Raw genomic sequence first — 20,066 nt, forward strand, 5'->3', positions numbered from 1 at the left:
ACAGATGCTGCCAGACCTGCTGAGCTTTTCCAGCAACTTTGTTTTTGTTTCTGATTTACAGCATCTGCAGTTCTTTCGGTTTTTGTTTTGTCTGGATGTCCATTTGCATGCATTTAAATGGGCATTTTAAAAAAAAACCCTTGAGGCTGAACAGTTTAATTTTTTAGAAAACAGGGTTGAAAGAGAGGAAATAGATTGGATTGTTGCCTAGCAACAAAGTGTTCAATAACCTAGGAAAACAGACAGAAACAGGTCCTTCTAGTGAAAGATAACCATCAGAAGGTCAGTGAGTGAACGGATTCTTTCAAAGTGATAAGCAGATCTTTTACACGTCTGTACCAGACTTGGTGCAGTTTGGTCATCTCCAAAATAGTTAGGGCAAGAGAAAGAAAGTCCTGAATAGGAATGTCTGTGAGAGAAGGCTCCAACAGAAGACTGTAGAAGAGCAGTTGAAGAAAACCATTTCAAGAAATTATTGAGCTGTGTCAGCAGGTTTTTTTTTAAGGGTGTCAGGAAGAACCTTTGCCTAAACAGCAGCATGTGAATGCAGAAGTTGGCCGCAAGGAAACCAATTACATCTAAAGCCAGTGTTCTTCTGTTTAAAAGTATATTGACAGCCTCTTATGAATGTGTTCAGTGACTGACCAACGCGGTAAACAAATTGCAGAAAAGAACTTGAGGTCGATGAAGCCAGTTTTCACTCTGACATCTGACTCGTCCAGTATTCCATCAGCTGTGACTGTAAAAAAGAAGATAAAATCAATTGTGTTGCTATAAAGGGTCCTGTCTGCTGTCTACTACAGGGAAGCCCATTCGAAAGCATACCCTCAAGTGCCTTCAGTCAGTTACTGAGGAACTCCTGCCAGAGTCATGTTTTGCTTTTCTCTACTGGAAGGTAAATTTATTTTCTGTATCCACTGTATTGAAACCTTTTTATAATTTAAAAAAAAAACAGCTAGGTCAACCTTCAGAGATAGTAGGAACTGCAGATGCTGGAGAATCCGAGACAACAAGGTGCAGGGCTGGATGAACACAGCAGGCCAAGCAGCATCATAGGAGCAGAAAGGCTGACGTTTCAGGCCGAGACCCTTCAACTGGTTTTCAAGAATCAAAGAAGTCCAGCCTTCCCTAAAAAGTATTGCCATCTGTTTCTGGTATCTTTTCTAGTATGTGGCATGATTGACACTCTATTCAGCATCTTTAAACATTTGTCTAAAGTGGCTGTAATAGGTGCCATGTAAAAGATGCACGGTACAATCCAGCAAGATTTCGGAACCAGCGCAACCTAACAACGTTACTGCCCGGTTCCTATCCACATCACTATCGTGATGGGGCAATACATCTGGCTGAATCTGAATCCTGGAATACTCTTCCTCATAACACTGTGCGACAATCTACACCAAATGAACTGCAGCAGTTCACTTTATTACCATCTTCTTAAGAGCAGTAATTACTGGTCATATCAGTGACATGTACATCTCAGGAATAAATAGATTTCTAAAAAACACTTATGAAGCAAAATACTGTGGGTGCGGTCGTCTGAGGAAATAAAAACCCACAACATGCAGAGAAGCTTACAAAGTCTGACTGTATCTGTGGAGACAGAACCACAGTTAATAATATTTCAGATCCATGGCTCAGATCCACAGACCTCAACAAGAAGACAACACAACCAGACACACTAGTCACCCTACCATACGTCAGAGACATATCAGAGATTACCACAAGACTACTGAGACCCCTAGGTATCACGGTACCCCACAAACCACCCTGCGACAGCTACAGATGAATGTAAGGGATCCCATACTCACAACCAATAAAACTATTGTAATATACAAAGTACCATGCAAGGACTGTGAGAAACATTACATAGGCCAAACTGGAAGAAAACTGACAAGAAGGATACATGAACACCAACTAGCCATCAAGAGACACAACTAATTCTCACTAGTCTCAATACACACGGGCGAAGAATGACACTAATTCGACGGGGACAACACATCCATAATTGCACAAGCCAAACAGAGACATGCCAGGGAATTCCTGGCGGCCTGGCATTCCAACCGGAACTCTATCAACAAACACACTGAACTGGACTTGATACACAAACCACTGAAAAACAGAACTAGAAGTGATGCCAACCACCCTAGCAACCATGGCATATAAATAACAAGCGGGACAGAACACCAACGCTTCACCGGAGGCCAACTGACGATTTTACCTATGAAACATGTGCGATCAAACACACAGGCTCGGCAAGCAGTTTTACAACCTCATCCACAACCCGAGCTACAAATCTTCTCAAAAACTCCATAGCTTTTTTTGTCAGGACCTGTCAGAGAAAAAAATTCATTTGAAAATCAGCCTTGTTTGGACAGCAGATGCCGTTCCAGTTTCAGTTTTGAAGACCTTAAGAAACAGAGTAGCAAAGAATGCAAATCTGGATACATTTTGATGAATATTGCAATGAGTAGTTAGACTGTTAGGATAATAATCCCGTTGGCTATATGAGATGGTGCAGCTCGCCACAGGGGAATGAAATTTTTTTTTCTTCATGAAGTAAATTGGACAACACTTAGACCAGATTGCTTTTTTAATAGAAAATATTAAGTTATGAAAAGATTTGCACTGTGCCAGAAACCTAATCCTCCTTGCCCTTGAGTAATTGAAAGACCTTTCAATCCAGCATTTTCCATTTATCCTGGAAAATGTAATCCCATTGAGATAGAGATGTGTTTATGCAGTTGGGAAATATTCCAAGAGTTTTATGTGGATTTAAATATAGTCTGTACAAACAAGTAGGTTTAAGATTTGCTGCTGTATTCATTAGCACCTCCCCCCTGCAAGAAATTGTTCAAACATCTGCATGAAATGCTCCAATTAGTAAAATTACTGTTACGTACAGCAATATTAGAAGAAAAACTAAGAACTCTTTATCTGCTCAATTTTCCTTTTCATATTTGTATAATATGAATCCTTGGGTAATGATGTCTAAAATAGCTTTTTGCTTGAATATAAATATAAATAAATTCTTGACATAATGCATAATTACAGCTTAGAATTATTTCAGACATGTAGCATTCTGTTTGTATATATAGAAAATGATTGGCTTCTTCATATTGCATTAAATGGCCACAAACAACTTATGATGCAATAGGGAGATGCTGTGGTTATGTTTAGGAACTGAACTCTATCCAATTCCTGATCTGCAAAATTCATTTTAACACCAAACTGAAGTTCTGTAAATTTTGTATAGTAAGTTAATGAGGCTTGGCCAAAGGGTGTGTTGTACTGGTGCAGTCAAGGACAAGTCACCTTGAAGTTACTGTTAAGGTGATATTGTTGTTGGAGTATACTGAGATTTTCTGTTGCAATGCAGATAAGAGCATAGAAATAGGAGCAGGACATGCAGCCCTTCTGCATCATTCTATAAGATCATAGCTGATCAGACCTTTGTTCCACCTGCAGTTCACTGCCTGTTCCCAATAATACTTGACTTCGGCATAGGTCAAAAATCTATCTCCCTCAGCCTTGAATGTATTCATGACTCAACACCCACACCTTTCTAGGTTTGAAAATTCTGAAGCTTCACTGCTGTGTGAGAGAACAAGTCGACTTCTATCTGTTTTAAATGAAACAAAGCCCACTCGTTCTAGATCCCTCCACAACAAGAAATTGCTTCTCAGCATCTCCCCTGAAAAATCCTTTCAAAGTCTTACGTACTTCCGTGGGATGAGATCTTATTTTAAGATTCAATGACTGTAGGTCCAATCTGCTCAGGTTCTTCTGAACAGAACCTCTCCGTCCAAGAATTATCTTGGTAGACCGTTTCCCCTTAACTAAGGAGACCAAAACTGCAGTCTGCACTCTATTGTGGTCAACCTGTACACTTGTAACAAGACTTGTATTATTATCCACCTTTACAGAATAAAGTCTAACGTTCCATTTGGCTTCCTAGTCCTTGTCGTACCTGGTTTGTTGTCTTCATTCATTTTTTATTTGCTGGATAACCTCATATTTTCCCACATTATGTGGCATTTGCCAAACTTGGACCTGTTCATGTTAACTATTTTTATCACTTTGCATCCTTATGGTTTCCCTTGTATCTTTCTGTGGTTAGCAAATGTAGCTATAATACACTTGGCTCCTCCATTCAAATCATGAATATAGATTGTAAGTTAATGAGGCCCCAGCACTGATTCCTGTAGCACCTCTTTGCAAACTTGAAAAAGGCCTTTTTTTCCTTGCAAACTTGAAAAAGGCCTTTTTTTCCCCTTCAATCCTTATTCATAAATCATCCCAGTAGGACAGAAGTTAGCATCTCCTCTATTATTAGGACTTTCTTCTTGGAGTCTAAATCAGTAAAATCAACGAAGTCATGATTTTTTTAGGTATTACATTCTGAATCATATGACCTAGTCTTACCATTGCAGATACATAGATTATTTCTTGTGTGTTTTAGTATATCGTTTATAATTAGGAATTAATGTTAACAAGTGGAAACATGAGACATGCAATTAAAGCATTTTGACGTCTAGTGTTGTGACGATGCCGTAGCTTGAAGAGGTTATCTTGTCCTGATTTCTTTTGAGAGAGAGATTGAATGAGAGGTGATGAGCTGCCGACTAAATACCACTTGAGTAAACAGCTTGGGAGGCCTTGGGTTTTTTTTAATGCAGCCTGAATGGGTGGCCAACACTCAAACCAGGATTTCTGAATCGGAAAGCTGTTGCGGTCTTGAGGGAATATTTTTTGGTTGCTACTCTCTCTGAATTTTCTCTTGATTTGTTTTTTCCTTCTCTTGGGAGAACTGCATGTGTGAATCTGTCTAAATTTTCCTTTTTTTACCAAGGGGTGTATTTATGGGATGTTACTATATTGGAACAGTTGATTAGTAATTTTTACTATATCTATTCTTCTGTTAAGTTTTCCAGTAGAGTTGTTATTCTAAATTCCTCTTTCTTTGTTTGTATTTTAACCGCAGTGTTTAAATAAATTGTGCTTTGCTTAATGTCGAGTAGTTGACCAATCACGTTGCATCTTGAAGAGTCACTTTACATCTGCCTTTAAAATAAGAAAAAGTTAGGGTCTAGGCTACCTTCTTAAACTATTTTGAGAGGGTCTGGTCTCGTCCATAAGTGTACTTAAGATGTTGGGGTCTTATTTAAAGAGGTTGCCCATATTTGTTTAATGCAATTAGAAAGGTTGTTCATTTTTTGGGTTAGAGCTAAGGTTTTGGGAGTTAGAGGTTAATTATGTCAAAAGCATTCAGTGAGCTCTGTAAGGCCATAAAACCCATTATTTTAGAGCAGGCTATGTCATCATGGGAATGTGTGAAGCTAAAGTTTCACTGTTTTAAAGTTGGTTTCACCTTGAATCTGTGGGAGTACTGCTGCAGGTAAGTCATTTTAGGCAGCAAAAATGTTGCTGTTAGCAGACTGTATGTAGTTACGGCAGGAGAAATCATTAATACTGGTGGAAGCCATTGGTAGTTCTGTGCAGCTGAGATTGTGGGTAACCAGAAGGCTAAAGCAGTGTTTACTTGGCATAGTAGTGAAATATTGGAGTTTGGTGAATCCCCAGGAGTATTAGCAGCTTTTTGAAGCACTCTCCTGTGGAAGAGTAGGATTTGTTCCAGTAATTAGATACTGGTGCACAGTCTCTGGAATCCAGTGGAATGCAGTCTTGGGAAAGGAGATTAAATGATCAGAACATGAACAGTCATTGAGACAGTCCATGACAAAGCAGTATTTGAGGGATTTTCAAGGTTTGGTCATTAACATCATAGAATTGAAATCCTTTATGAAGGAGACAGTGTTTTAATGAGAGTTGGTGACCCACAGTGTGATTGTCTAGTTATTGCTGAAAAATCCGTGGAATCTTGACTGTATTTGTATTTTCTATAGGGGGAGAGAGAGGGAGGGATGACAGAGTGGGAGGAGAAACTGAAACTTGGTAAGAGTGAACAAAAGCATGCCTGGCTGTCAACATAACTACAAGTGACAAAAGCTTTAAAATATGTATCTACAAGCTGGTTCTGCTTGAACCAACTAACTTGCCACCTAGTTCCACTGTGTTCAAACTGGTTCACTCAGTTCAGAAGCCCACTGGCCCAGTTAATTCCATTATTACAGCTGATAATTCATTCACATCTTCCCAGTATGCACTCTAAAAATTCTTTTTAAGAATTTTGTACGTTTCAATGAGATCACATCCCATTCTTCTAAGATCATGGAAGGATACACATTTCTCGTAAGGTAATCTCCTTATTCCAAGAACAAATCTGGTGAAATTATGAGGTGTTCCCTCTTGAAATAACTGTGTATCCCGTCACTGAGTCACCCCTTATTTACTTGTGCACAGTACAGCCAGCTTGGAGTCAGTCTTCTGGACTGAGGAGATTCTAAATCCCCTGTTTATACTGGTCAGCCAGAGCTTTCTGGTTTCCTCAGGTTAACAACTCCAATCAAGGACCTCGTAGTCAACAAGATCCACCTGGTTCCAATCACTACATCTCTTAAACATGTCCTTCCTTGGGTAAGGACACCAAAACTGTATTAAGTATTCCAGGTGTGGTCTCATCAAGGTCATATGAAATTTCAGTATGACAACTTTATCTATTTCTTTCTTCCTTGCTGTCTGTGCATGTGTGTTAAATTTCTGTGATTCAACTACAAGGATACATGAGATCCTTAAAGCATTTTCCATCTCTCTCAAGAGATTAAACAACCAAGGCATGAGCACTTTTTGATGCAGTTCAAGACACAGTGGCTTTTGAGGGAGTTGTGAAGCTAGATCTTAAAAAGTGAAGAATTGGAATCCCTTTTAAAGGAGACAAGTGTTTTAATGAAAATTGGTGACCACTGTGTCACTGATATCTGGGTTTATTGAGAAATCCATAAGATGAGATTTGACTGCATTGACCACTTACTCTGGGGTATTTGATCGCAGTTTGTTGGTTAACCAGGTTTACTTTTCAGTATTTGAGTATACATTTTATATGTATATAGTACATTATTTTGTTGTTACATCTTTGTACAGTAAAGTTTAGTTTTTTCGTTTCAAACGATAGAATCTTGTGGCTTTACCTTCTTAGTAAAGTACTTCAGATCTTGAACTTTGTCTACTTCAAACAAAAAAATTGCTCTTGGCCAAATTGTGATATAAATTTGGCCATCTCATCTGTGATCAAAAGAACATCTGGTTTGCAGTTATCCACACTGGTGGTTAAATCCTCAAAAGGATGTTAACACATTTGTCAAATACTGTTTTTGTTTCATAAATGTATATTGACTTTGCTCAATCATATTTTGATTTTCTAAGCACCTGTTATTATATTCATAATAGTTTCTAGCATTTTAATGTCTATTATTCTATGTTTACTCTCTCCCTCTTTTCTTGCTTTGTTCCTTTCTTCCAATCCAGGGAGACTGTTCCTGTTTCTAACAAACTCTGGGTAGTTTTTCAAGCTGAAAATGAGGTGAGTGTAGAGTCACGTAGTTCACAATATAAATACCACGTAAGGCAGATGATTGAGCATATTCTACAAATCATAGTATACTTGCTACTGCTTTCACTTTATATAGTATTCTCTCGTAGTATGTTTTATGCCTTATAACCGGAACAAAGTAAATTCCCTATCTGACGAGCCTGTGAATCTTCAAAAGGCAGAATTTCCATTTTCATCTTGTCAAAGTTTTATGTTAGTCCAACTGAACGTAATGTAAATTACACTACGTCTGTTCTCTTTACCAGACTGAAACTCCTATGTTTATCTTATAATTTTTAATTTTTGACATGTGGCCACTGGTAATATCACCATTTATTCTGCATCCTTGACAGTCGTTGAGAGGAAGCAAATCTACATTCTGTTCAGTGTAGGTGCATCCAGAGTGCTGTTAATCATAAAATGTTTGTGGCACAGAAAGAGACCACTTGGTCTGTCACCAGGACCAAAAAACCTAATTTCAACTTTACAGCATTTGGTCCATAGCCCTCAGGACATGGCATTTGAGGTGCTTATCTGGATATCTTTTCTTTGAATGAGTTGAGGATTTGTGCTTTCATTCATGTACAGTGAGGTCTAAATCACCTTCTGAGTTAAAAGAATTTTTTTCTAATCTCCCCTCTAATCTTTTTACCAATCACATTAAATCTTCACCTTCTAGTTACTGACCTTTCTGCCAAGGTAGAAAGGCTGTTCTCATCCACACTCCAAGACCCTCACAGTTTTATACATCTCAATCCAGTCTCCGCTCAGCCCGCATTGTTGCAAGAAGAACAATCCCAGCCAATTAAATCTCCCTTGATAGCTGCATTTTTCAAGTCATAGAGTTGTACTGCACAGAAACAGACCCTTCGGTCCAACTTGTCCATGCCGACCAAATATCCTAAAATAATCTAGTCCCATTTGCCAGCATTTGGCCCATATCCCTGCAAATCATTTCTACTGATATATCCATCCAGATACAATTATGACATTTAAAAGGCATCAGCCTCCACCACTTCGTCTGGCAGCTCGTCCCATAAACATGCCATCCTCTATGTGGAAAATGTTGCCCCTCAGGTCCCTTTTAAGTCTTTCTCCACTCACCTTAAACCTATGGCCTGTAGTTTTGGAATTCCATCACCCCATGGAAAAGACCTCTTCTGTTCACCCTATCCATGCCCCTCATGATTTTATAAGCTCTGTAAGCTCACCCTTCAGCCTCCAACACTCCAGGGAAAATAGCCCCAGTCTACTCAGCCTATCCCTATAGTTCAAGCCCTCCAACCCTGGCAATATCCTTGTAAATCTTCCTGAACCCTTTCAAGTTTCACAACATCCTTCCTATCACAGGGCGACCAGAACTGCATGCAGTATTCCAAAAGTGGCCTAACCACTGTCCTGTACAGCCGCAACATGACCTCCCAATTGCTTTATTCAATGCACTGACCAATAAAGGCAAGTGTCCTAAATGCTGCCTTCACTATCCTATCTACCTGCGACTCCGCTTGCAAGGAACTATGAACTTGAACTTCAAGGTCTCATTGTTCAGTACACTCCCAGGACCTTACCGTCAAGTGTATAAGTCCTGCCCTGATTTGCCTTTCCAAAATGTCATACCTGCAAACCTAATGTGTAGATCGCCTCTGTATCCTTTCTCGTGCAGCTAAGTCCTTTATGTATTTAGATGACCACGACTGTGCATAGTTACCAAGTTCTGGCCTAATTAATGATTCTGCAGTTGCAACATAATCTCCCTGCTCTTACGTTCTGTACCTTGGCTGATAAAGAAAATAATTTGATTTGTGTTCTTTAGATCTGTGAACATTTAGTGTCATACAACCTTAGAAGTAGGCTCTTTGGCCCATCAAAGCTATGCCAAACAACAAACACCAAGATACACTAATTCCATTTATTTGTTCTTGGTCCATAGCCTACTATGCCCTAGCATTTTAAGTATTCATTCAAACACTTCTTAATGTTAAGTGTCCTTGTCTCTCGGGCAGCATGTCCACATATCTACCACACTTGGGGTGAAAACAATTTTTCTCGGATCTCCACCCAACAACTTACTCCTTGCCTTAAATTTATGCCCTCTCGTCTTAGGCATGTAGTCATAGAGTTATACTGCTTGGAAACAGACCATTCAGTCCACAGTTGGACACAGTTGAGGGCCCTGTCAACCACAGTGGTAGGAAATACTCAGTTTATGAAGAAGGTGGAGGTTCCGGAGGCTGCCTTCAGAGGCTTCATCGGAACAGATGTGCTCGATCATTGGATTAGTTTTGAAGAAGTGTCACTGAACCCAAAATATTAACCCTGTTTTCTTTCTACAGATGTTGCTATAGCTGCTGAATTTTTCCAGGAATATCTGTTTTTGTTTCATTTCAATGTGCTTTCTGTGGGTCTAGGCGATACTTGCTGATCAGAGGCCTTTCTGAAATTTCCTTCCCGTGATTTACCTCTCTGCTGGGAGTTTTTCCACTTGCTCTGCTGACAACCTTCTTCTGCCCAAAATTCTGCATCTACCTGCTGACCAACATTCAGCCTTCTGGTGGGAAAATAATCTAGTCATATAAATGATGTCTGGGAATTAAAATCTCAGAACCTCAAATAAATGAGATCAGGAACATTTTTGAGCCATCCAGGTTGAAATTAGGGTTTTGAACATATAATCTAGGGTCACACTTCATTGCAATACTGAGAAAATTCCTCACTGCCTGAAGTTCAACCTTTTCGCTGATGGGCTAAAACCAAGACCTGTGCAACCTCTTAAATAGTTGTAAACATTCGCACAGCACTATTCAAAGACCAGCAGAGGAGTTCCCCTTGCATTCTTCGCTGACTTTTATCCCTTAGCCAGCATCACAAAAATTAGTTCTCTGGTCTTTTAATTGCTTTTGGATCTTGTGTGCAGTGTTTTCTGCTGTATTTCCCTACATTGCAAGAGTGATAATTTCATTAGTTGTAAAGTGCTTAGGGACTTTTTGAGGACATGAAACATGCTGTGTAGTTGCAACATATATTTTTCTTTCATAAGGACTTGTGCTGTAGAGTATTATTGTACTATTCCATATTTTGGATTGGGCTGTCCATACATTAATCATGATTTCATGAGGATTATATTTCCTTAATCACGGTTGCAAAAATCGATAAACTTCCTGAGTCTTGTCAGTTTGAATGTATTGCATCAGGTGACTTTTCTAATCTGGCTCTTTATCTCCTATTTCAATAATTGCTTGATTAGTAAAAATGAACGTGTATTGTGATATACCTGTCAAGGAACTGTGTTGAGATTTTTGTGATTCAGTTGTGGTTTGTTAGTTGTCTTGCCTGGAGGGCATTGCTTTTGACTTCAATATGAATGGTTATGCTTCAGAACAATTGTTTCACCCTGCCCTAGAAGTAAGAAGTGAATCTATGGCACCAGTGGTTCTCCGAGTGTTTTTGGTGTCTCTAATGTTGGTTTGGCTATTTATTGCAACCCTGGAAGTTATGACATCAAATACATTTCATGTCAAAAGTTGCCTTTTGGTACCAGTCTCCTCAGCATTCCAACTCATGTTTGGGTATTTTATTTGCTGTTGGATGTGGGCATCATTGGCTAGACCAGTATTTATTGCCCATCTCAAATTATCTTGGTGCAGTCCTTGAGGTGTAGAACATCTACGTTGCTGTTAGGAAGAAAGTTCAGGATTTGACCCAGTAAGGAACGAATAGTGACGTAGTTCCAAGTCAGGATGATATGTGACTTCATGGGAAATTTACAGATGGTGGTGTTTGACTGCAACTGCTGCCTCTGTTCTTGGAAGAGGTAGAGGTTGCAGGTTTGGAAGGTGCCGTCAAAAGAGCCTTCCTGCATTTCTGCAGGCCATCTTGTAGCTGGTATGTAGTAGTGCCGCTGTATGATGGTGTGAAGGGTTGTGAATGGTGAGTGGGGTTCTGGATGGTGTCAAGATTCTTGAGTTTTGATGCTACCCCCGTCCAGGCAAATGGAGACTATCCTATCACACCCAGGACTTTGGCCTTCGAGATGGTAGACAGGAATTGGGGCAATAGGAGGTGAGTTATTCACTGCAGAAATCCTAGCCTCTAACCTACTCTTAAAGCTATAGCATTTTTATTTTTTGGTGTTAAGTAAATGTTAATTGACATTGAAGTTTCACTAAAATACAAAATTAAAAAAAAAAGTTCTGTCATGAATTCTGTAAAATCCAAACATTATGTAAATCTTTTCATGTCTTAATAATTTCGTGCTACCGTTACATTAGTTCCTGGGACAGAAGACTTACTGCTTTCCAAGAGCTGTAGTTCACAATTCAAGCATGCACTGCGAGACATCTGACCTTGGAACCTCTTGCAGAGAGATACCAACGGCACGGGTTTGATTTCCACATTGGCTGAGGTTATCATGAAGGACCCCCCTCCTCAATCTTTGCCCTTGTCTAAAATGTGGTGACCCTCAGGTTAACCACCATCATTTGTCTCCCTCTAACGGGAGCAAGGGATTAACCAGGAAACAATAGGCCGGTCAGTCTGTTCCTTCTTAAAAAAAAAAAAAAAATTTGTTGAAGACGAATATGATCTTTGGCATTTGTTTCAGGACAATCGATTTCAAATGTTTTGCCTGACTTTGTACAGTTGTTTTTTATTGTCTGTGATCAGTGTGGTAATTGCCAAGTTGATACACAGTTTAAAGGGAAAAGCAAAATATTGTGCATTCTGGAGTTCTGAAATAAAACCAAAACATAGTGGAAAAACTCACCAGCTTAGGCAGCATCCATTTATGGTAGAGTGGCTTTTGAACAGAACTGATTACTGGTCATTCCACCTTAAGAATTAATTTGTTATCTTCAGTGCTAGCTTATCTCAGTTTTTCTGGCTTCTTATTTTCATTTCAGCTTAAAGGGAGAATTGGTTCCAATGTTATGTGCATGAAAATAGCATTTCAGGTATGAGCAATGCACATCTTAATCTGCATATTTAAACAGCCTACCACATGTGTGGGAAGGGACTGCTAGATGCTTCTTTCAAGTCACTGAACATTGTAAAAGGTGAACCTGGAGCAATAAAGGGGTGTCTGAAATGTCCATCTAATTTTCCTGTGTATGCTTTACAAGTGAAAAACAAGTCAGCAGCAATTGGACATTGCCCCCATGTAAATAAGAACTCGAAATCAATTTAATGTGGGATTTTAGTTTCGTGGAGATGCTTGGAGCAGAGCTGGTTAAGTGGGAATTAAAAAGACGTGTTTGATTTGATAAAGGATTTTGACAGACTAAATAAGATGAAGCACTTTTCTCTGGCAGGAGGACTAGTATCAGATGGCTCAAATTTAAAGTAACTGTGAAAGCAACCAGTGGAGAGATGAGAAATATTTTTAGACAGTGATTTTATGTGATGTAGAATGCCCGCTTAAAAGAGTAATGGCAGCAGATTCAATAATACCTTTCAAAAGAGAATTGGATGGTAGTTCTTTCATAAAGCCAGTGTAGGCATGATGATCCAAATAGCTACCTCTGGCAGTATCTTTCTATGTACTTGTGATGTATACTAGTTAGTATGTATGTTAGCTGTTATTAACGTGAAGTTCTGTAACCCAAAGCAATACTGCTGTCTGGTAAGCAGTGTGTCATAATGAAGAATATAGTGTAGCCAATTGTGACATGCAGACGGATGTTTCTAATCCTTCTGCTGCTGGACTGCAATCTAATTGATGGTGTGATTATGATGGTTTAATAAATTTCAATGTCAGTTTACTTGAACATTTGTTTAATTTGTATGCTGATCCCTATACTGTTGATTTAAAAAAAAAAGTTGATTTGCCTGTAACTGCAGATGATTATTATTAATCTGAAGGATGAAGTTATGAAATCAGGTCATAAATTAACCTCAAACCCTTTTGGTTGGTCACTGCAGGACTCCTCCCTCTCTTAAAAAAAAAAAAAAAAATTCCTCCGTAGTATTTTCCAGACTTCAAACATTAGAACACTGCCAGGTCCGTTTCCAAATTTTAGACCTCAACCAGTCTTGTTATAAAAATACACTCACAAGAAGCTAACTCTACATAAAAGGAATGATGTAATGACCAAAGATGGGCTAGGTCTGACTTAAGTGAACCTTGGCACAATGAGTGAATTAACTTTAGTGTGTATTTATTCTTCCTGACTTCAACATTTGTATAAAATATTGTATTTGAATTATTGCTGATGCCTGTATGGCTTTCACAATTGAGAATGATTACAGCACAGCAGGAGGCCACATGGCTGCTTGTGTTCATGTTGTCTCACTGCAAGAACAGTTCAGCCAGTTCCGAATGTTCTTATTACCTGTGGTTCAGAACAGTTGATCAGTTCTTGATTTTTTATTCTGAATCATTTAGAAAAGAGTGCATAAAGTGACCAGCAGTGATTTCTTTTCTCACAGTATACCTGGCCTTCACAGCATTACACATCAGACTGGTAACCCAGTATTGAAAAGGATTCACCTAATTTCAGCATTGGGTTTTATATTTCCTTATAAACAAGATATCTGATGCTGAATTAATTTAAAAATAACAGCAGTGTACAGTGATTAGTTGCCATAATTTACAAAACAGTTATTGAGTTTTCAGTAAGCTTGGTTAATTAGTTTCTTTCATAGTCCCTAGGATCCTGCCAAAAACAATTGGGGGTGTCACCACAGATCTGCGAGCATCGATTTGTCACCTTGATAATATAAAAATAATTTATTACATGAGCACCAAATTTGTTAAGTGATTTATTTTCTTCAATCTATTCTCTAATTACTGGAAAACATGTTGTATTTATAAGTAGTGAGCTGTAAAGTGGTTTCTCAAACAGCTTTATAAAATATACAGATCATTGAAGCAAGATTAAGGCAATATTCATAGAACTACAGGGAGTTCTTTTTATGTTCTGATTCACCAGACTAGATTAATTGGATATTTACTTCATTTGCTTTTTTGTAGCACCTTGCTGTACATAAATTGACTGTTGTATTTGCTTACTTAGTAGAGTAACTAGTGTTAACTAGTGTTTTGAATGTAGAAGAATGTCAAAAGGGTTCATAGCAATGGAAGAAATTCTCCAAGCCAGAGGAAGAGAAACTACAAGGGGTGACCAAAAAAAATTAGAGCTGAATTTTAGTGGTGTTCTTTAAAGGGGAAAGTCAAATAGAAAAGTGAAAAGTTTAGAGACTAGCTTCTACAGGCATAAATAGCTGAAAACATGGCAGAATTATGACAAAAGAATTGCTGACGATTTTGTTAGTAAAGAGAGGTAAGAGATGTTATAGAGCAAAAGCAGGCGACTTAATGCTATGGAGGTATGGGATTAACTGGAGCCCCGACTTTACAATAATCTGGAATCCTTGACAAGAATACTGAGCTTGTGTTCGGGCTCTGGCTTTGGTCAGAAACTAATGATTTTCCACTTTCTCTTCTTCAATAAAGTTGTGATACGGTAGAGCTGCAGGTTTCGAGCCTTCAGAATGTTGCTTTACATAGATAAGGCAATTAGAAAGCTGTTGGAATTCTTGGCATGGTACAGGGATTTAAACAGTTGAGATGTCAATTAGGAGGAACAGGAGGGTGAATGGATCTCAAACCTTCGTTGGGTCGTGTGCATAATTTTGGGCTGTACACTATTAAAGGATGTGCCCTTTATTCTGCTTGGTGTTGCATGAAAACTTGAGCATAGTTGTCACAAGTTCAGAGTCATGAAATATAACACACATTGCATGAGAGCTATAAAAGTGTCACATCTCTTGTTCTATCTTTAACATGTTGGCTCAGGCTGTTTTGTAACAGATTCTTTAACATTTGCACACAATCGTTACAATGATGTCATTTACTCCACTGAATTCCTTTCCATATTAGACCATTAGCCACAATGAGGATGATCGCTGTACTGTAAACCTGTGCAGCTAAAATCGTGAGGGACATAATATGTTGAGAGTAATTAACTGTGCTTCCTTTCTGCCCTATCAACTTCTAGCCAATAATATGAAAGTATGATCATCAAACTGCTCCTCATATCCTGAAAGTACTACTTGTGTGTCTTCCCAAGGATTATGGAACAATTTCTTCTATATCTCACTTTGTTTCCTCACTTGTCTCACAGACTGTCAAAAATTAATGGAAGTTATTTGTAGCTGTTTGGAAGTACAGAACTTGAGTATTGCCGGAAAAGGCTTTGTCACACTTTCTCAATTTTATTAGGACTGACAATTCTCAATTGTTTGCCAGCATAATTTCTCTGTATCCTGCACTTGGGTGTGTTGAAAGCTACATACATTAAGATACAGGGCCTGTACTTCACAGACAGAAAGTACTTAGACATGTATAATACCTATTTCAGCTGAACATAATAGGTGACAGCCATGTGCTGGTTAATTTCTCGGTAATGCCCGGACTAATGGGAATCAACCTGCCGGGTTTAATATCAAACAAAGCCTGGCTGTTAATTGTTAATCAGCATTAATGGGTGCATTTACTATTGCAGTGCCACTCCAAACAGAATCATCTTGCCAAACAATCTGCACTGACCTCTCACGCAGCGCAAATATTGATTTTCCCCTTGAATTTCTATTGTCATGAAAAATCCTGAGGAATGCAAGACAGGAAGCTTCAACAATTTGTTTTCAAATACACAAAGATAATTGAGTTGTTAGTACAAAAGGTGAAGCAGTGCCTCGTGTTTTGCTATAGGGATTGGAGAGAAGGGGTAGTACTCAGAACAGTGTATGAGGCTGGGATGTTCAGGACCGATTTTAAACTTCAGTACAGCTGCACTATCTTTGAATCTTCTGGGCATAGCACTGACAAACTGGTGCAAATAGAGGTACATATAATTGGTCTGTGTACACACATGATGAGTAATACATTAACTGGCATACAATCACTGCAGATAAATGAGGTGTCTGGAAATCGACATCCTTGAATGAACACAATCATTTTTATTGTATTATTAACATTGTTATTGATTGCTTTGTTGTACTTTTGCCATAATCCAGTAGATGCTAGAAAGGTTCTGCTGGAACTGTCAAACTGAATTGGATGCAGTGTGTTTACCTTAATCTGATAGTGTTAATTTCTGTCATTGTACAAGTTTACAATATGGAATTCTGTCTTTCAGATGATGTTCCACCATATTTTAAGACTGAACCAGGACCGCCACAAATTCACTTGGAGGGGAATCGTTTGGTCTTAACATGCCTGGCAGAGGGAAGTTGGCCACTTGAGTTTAAATGGTTACGAAATGATACAGCAATCACAGCATTCTCTCATGAATACAGGTAATCAAAGGGAGAAGTATTACGTAATTGAAACTGGAAAAATATACTTGGATAATCTGATAAATAAAAGACTCCGTTTGATTTATACATAAATGTGAGCACCAGCCAATTTGATAGATTCTGCATCGGTGCAAAGCATTTTCAGGTATACGTTGACACAAAATGTACAACATTGTTTGGGAGTCTCATTGACCATTTTATTGTAGGTTACATTGCTGTCTGTTTGGACTTGGATTTTCAAAGTTGTCTGGGATAAATTGACTGCTCAGGTCAACCTATCCAGTTCCTGTTCATAAACCCATCTGGCTGATCAGTATTCTTGAATACTGTTCCTCGCTCAGGTGCCACATTTTGAAGTGTTATCACAAAGGATTGGCTTGATTCAATTGTTGCCCATCCGTAATTGCTCTTGAAGTAAGAACATCAGGAGCAGGACTAGGCAATTCGGCCATTCAAGCCTGCTCCACCATTTAAAACAATCATGCCTGATCTCATGCTGGCCTCAACTTCACTTTACTGTCCACTCTTCATAATCCTTCAACACATTAATAATTAAAGATTGCACCTGCCACCACCTCAAATTTACTCAATGTCCAGTCATCCTTTGTACTCGGGTAGTGAGTTCAACAGATTCATGACTCTTGAAAGAAGTAATTCCTCCTTATCTCTTTTTAAATCTGCTATCCATTATACTAAAGCTATGACCTTTTGTTGTAGATTGCCCACAAGAGGAAACATGCTGTCTACATCTACTTCATCAATCAGCTTTAACATCTTGTATATCTCAACTAAATCTTCTCCAAACCCCTAGTATAGGTCTTCATAAGACAGACCCCTCACCTCTGAAATCAATCGAATGAATCTTCTCTGAATTGCCTCCAATGTAACTCCATCTCTCTCCAGTAAGGAGACCAAATCTGTACACAGTATTCCAAGTAGTCTCAGTAATGCCTTGTGTATTTGCAGCAACATTTCTCTATTTTATATATTCTATTCTTTTAGAAGTAAATGCCAAATTTCAATTTGCTTCCTTATTACCTCCTGTACCTGCACAACTAGTTTTCTGTGATTCATGCATGAGGACACCCATATCCCCCTGTACTTAAGCACTCTGAAGTTTCTCTCCGTTTAGGTAATAAGTTGCCATTCTATTTTTCTGACCGAAATGGATAACCTCCCACTTATCCATGTTAAACTCCATCTGTCAAATTTTAGCCCATTCACCTAACTCGCCCATATTCATTTGTAAATTCCTTATTTCTTCATTGCAGCTTACTTTCCCACCAATTTTAGTGTAATTAGCAAATTTGACTAAAGTACTTGCATTTCCTGCATTCAGGCCATTAATATTGATTGTAGCTATCCCAATTCTGCTTTCTGTTGGCTAGCCAATCTTCTGTCTGTGCTAATAAATTATCTCTAATTCTTTGTGAGCTTGCAATGTGTATTACCCTTGTGTGCGGCACCTTAACAAATGCCGCCTTGAGGCCCAGTTATACTACATCTAAAGGATCGCCAATATCCACTGTCCTTGTTGTACTTTTGAAGAACTCTAGCAAATTTGACATAACATATTTGCGCTTCATAAAACCATGCTGACTCTGACTTGCATTTTGACTTTCCAAATGCCCTGTTATTATTTTCTTAACCACGGCCTCTAGCCAGTTCCCAATGACAGATGTTAAACTAACTGGTTTAGAATTTCCTTTTTTTTCTGTTCCCTCTTTTTTTGAAAAGGGTATTATGTTAGCATTTTTCCAATCCACTGGAACCTTTCTAAAATCCAGGGAATTTTCGAATATTATAACCAGTGGATCCACTGTCTCTGCTGCCATTCCTTTAAGACCCTAGAATGTAGGCCGTCAGGCCCTGAGAATTTGTCTGCTTTGAATCCCAAAATGAAATTCATGGCTTGCTTGACGATTTCAGAATGTAAGAGTTGTCAAGCATAATAGCATCCACAGGAGTGAATTCTTGACTTATTGTTGGATCCCAGATGGACTAATATGTAAAGCCAGACACTGTATTATAAAAGATGGAAACAAAATGAAATGACTCCATTTTGCTGGTGGAAAATTGGTATTAGTTACAGAATGATCAAACAAAAAAAACAGAAGTTACATCTGTCCATCAACATTGTTTTCGACCCAAGTTGATTCTATGAATTAATCTAAACGTTATTCTTGTCCAAGGTATGTTATTCCATCCCTGCAGCGCTCAGACACTGGGTTTTATCAGTGTGTTGTGCGGAACAGACGTGGAGCACTTCTTCAGAAGAAAACACAAGTACAAGTTGCATGTAAGTGGATGTCACTTCTGTACAAGTATCTAAGATGCACAGTATCTAAGTTGTGCACATAAACAACTTTGTTTGCTTTTTTAATGGCATTTCTTACAATACACTTAATTTTTGTGACTTCTTTGAAATATCTTATCTATTGAAACAGCAGTGGCAAATGATCCAATTTCCAGCATGGTCATTCCAAAGTAAACTTCCATGCAGATGATATAAATTAAGTACCTTTGTAGAAACATAGAAAATAGGAGCAAGAATGCACTGTTTGGCCCATTGAACACGCTGCGCTGTTCAGTATACTTGTGACCCTCTAACACACTCTCCCCATTCATCTTGATACCTGCATCTCTAATTTTCTGTTTAATGTTGTCCCCTGTATTACCACTTTTGCCCGACGGTGCTTATTAGTTTCACCCAAACTGATACTACAACCAGATTTGCTGAGCCATTTCATCTTTCATTATTGCACTGATTTCACCCTCGTGACAATGGCATTCCACTTCCTTTTCTTTTTAGCTGTCTTTCCTAAATATTAAATACTTGTGCATGTTCAGGTCCCAGGTTTGACCGCCCTGCAGCCATATCTCTGTAATTACAATCCTACTCTTCCCGTTTACAATGATTTAATCGGTAAATTCATCTCCCTTATTGCAAATGCTCTGTACATTCACCCACACAGTACCATTAGATTTGCTTTTTTAACCATTATAAATCTGTTTTTGTACTGTGGCCCTGTTTGCTGCTTGCCCTTGTTTCTCTGTCTTTCACTTTTGCTTTCTACTTTTCCATCTTTGTTTCCCTTTGTGTCTCCACACTGAGTTTACTATCCCTGCCAATCTATTTTAAAACCTCTGCTGCAGTACTAACAAATGCTTCTGCATGGATATTGGTCTGAGTGCGGCTTGTGCATGTTTCAGCTCCCAGAATTGATCCCAAGCTTCAAGAATCTAAATTATTACCTGTGTGCCATCTTTCCTGCCACTTAGT

The 20,066-nt window shown here is 38.6% G+C and overlaps 1 protein-coding gene across 1 annotated transcript in view; it reads left to right on the forward strand.

Moving 5' to 3' along the window:
• Nucleotides 1-20,066, forward strand: part of sdk1a (sidekick cell adhesion molecule 1a) — a 720,929-nt gene that overhangs the window by 241,835 nt on the left and 459,028 nt on the right. Inside the window, exons 2-3 of the mRNA XM_048609738.1 lie at nt 16,624-16,783; nt 18,976-19,082. Of these exons, the coding sequence (XP_048465695.1) occupies nt 16,624-16,783; nt 18,976-19,082 (267 nt within the window). The remainder of the gene's footprint in view (nt 1-16,623; nt 16,784-18,975; nt 19,083-20,066) is intronic.

The sequence above is a fragment of the Rhincodon typus genome, chromosome 21 (genome assembly GCF_021869965.1).
Source record: "Rhincodon typus isolate 14 chromosome 21, sRhiTyp1.1, whole genome shotgun sequence".
NCBI classification, from domain to species: Eukaryota; Metazoa; Chordata; class Chondrichthyes; order Orectolobiformes; family Rhincodontidae; genus Rhincodon; species Rhincodon typus.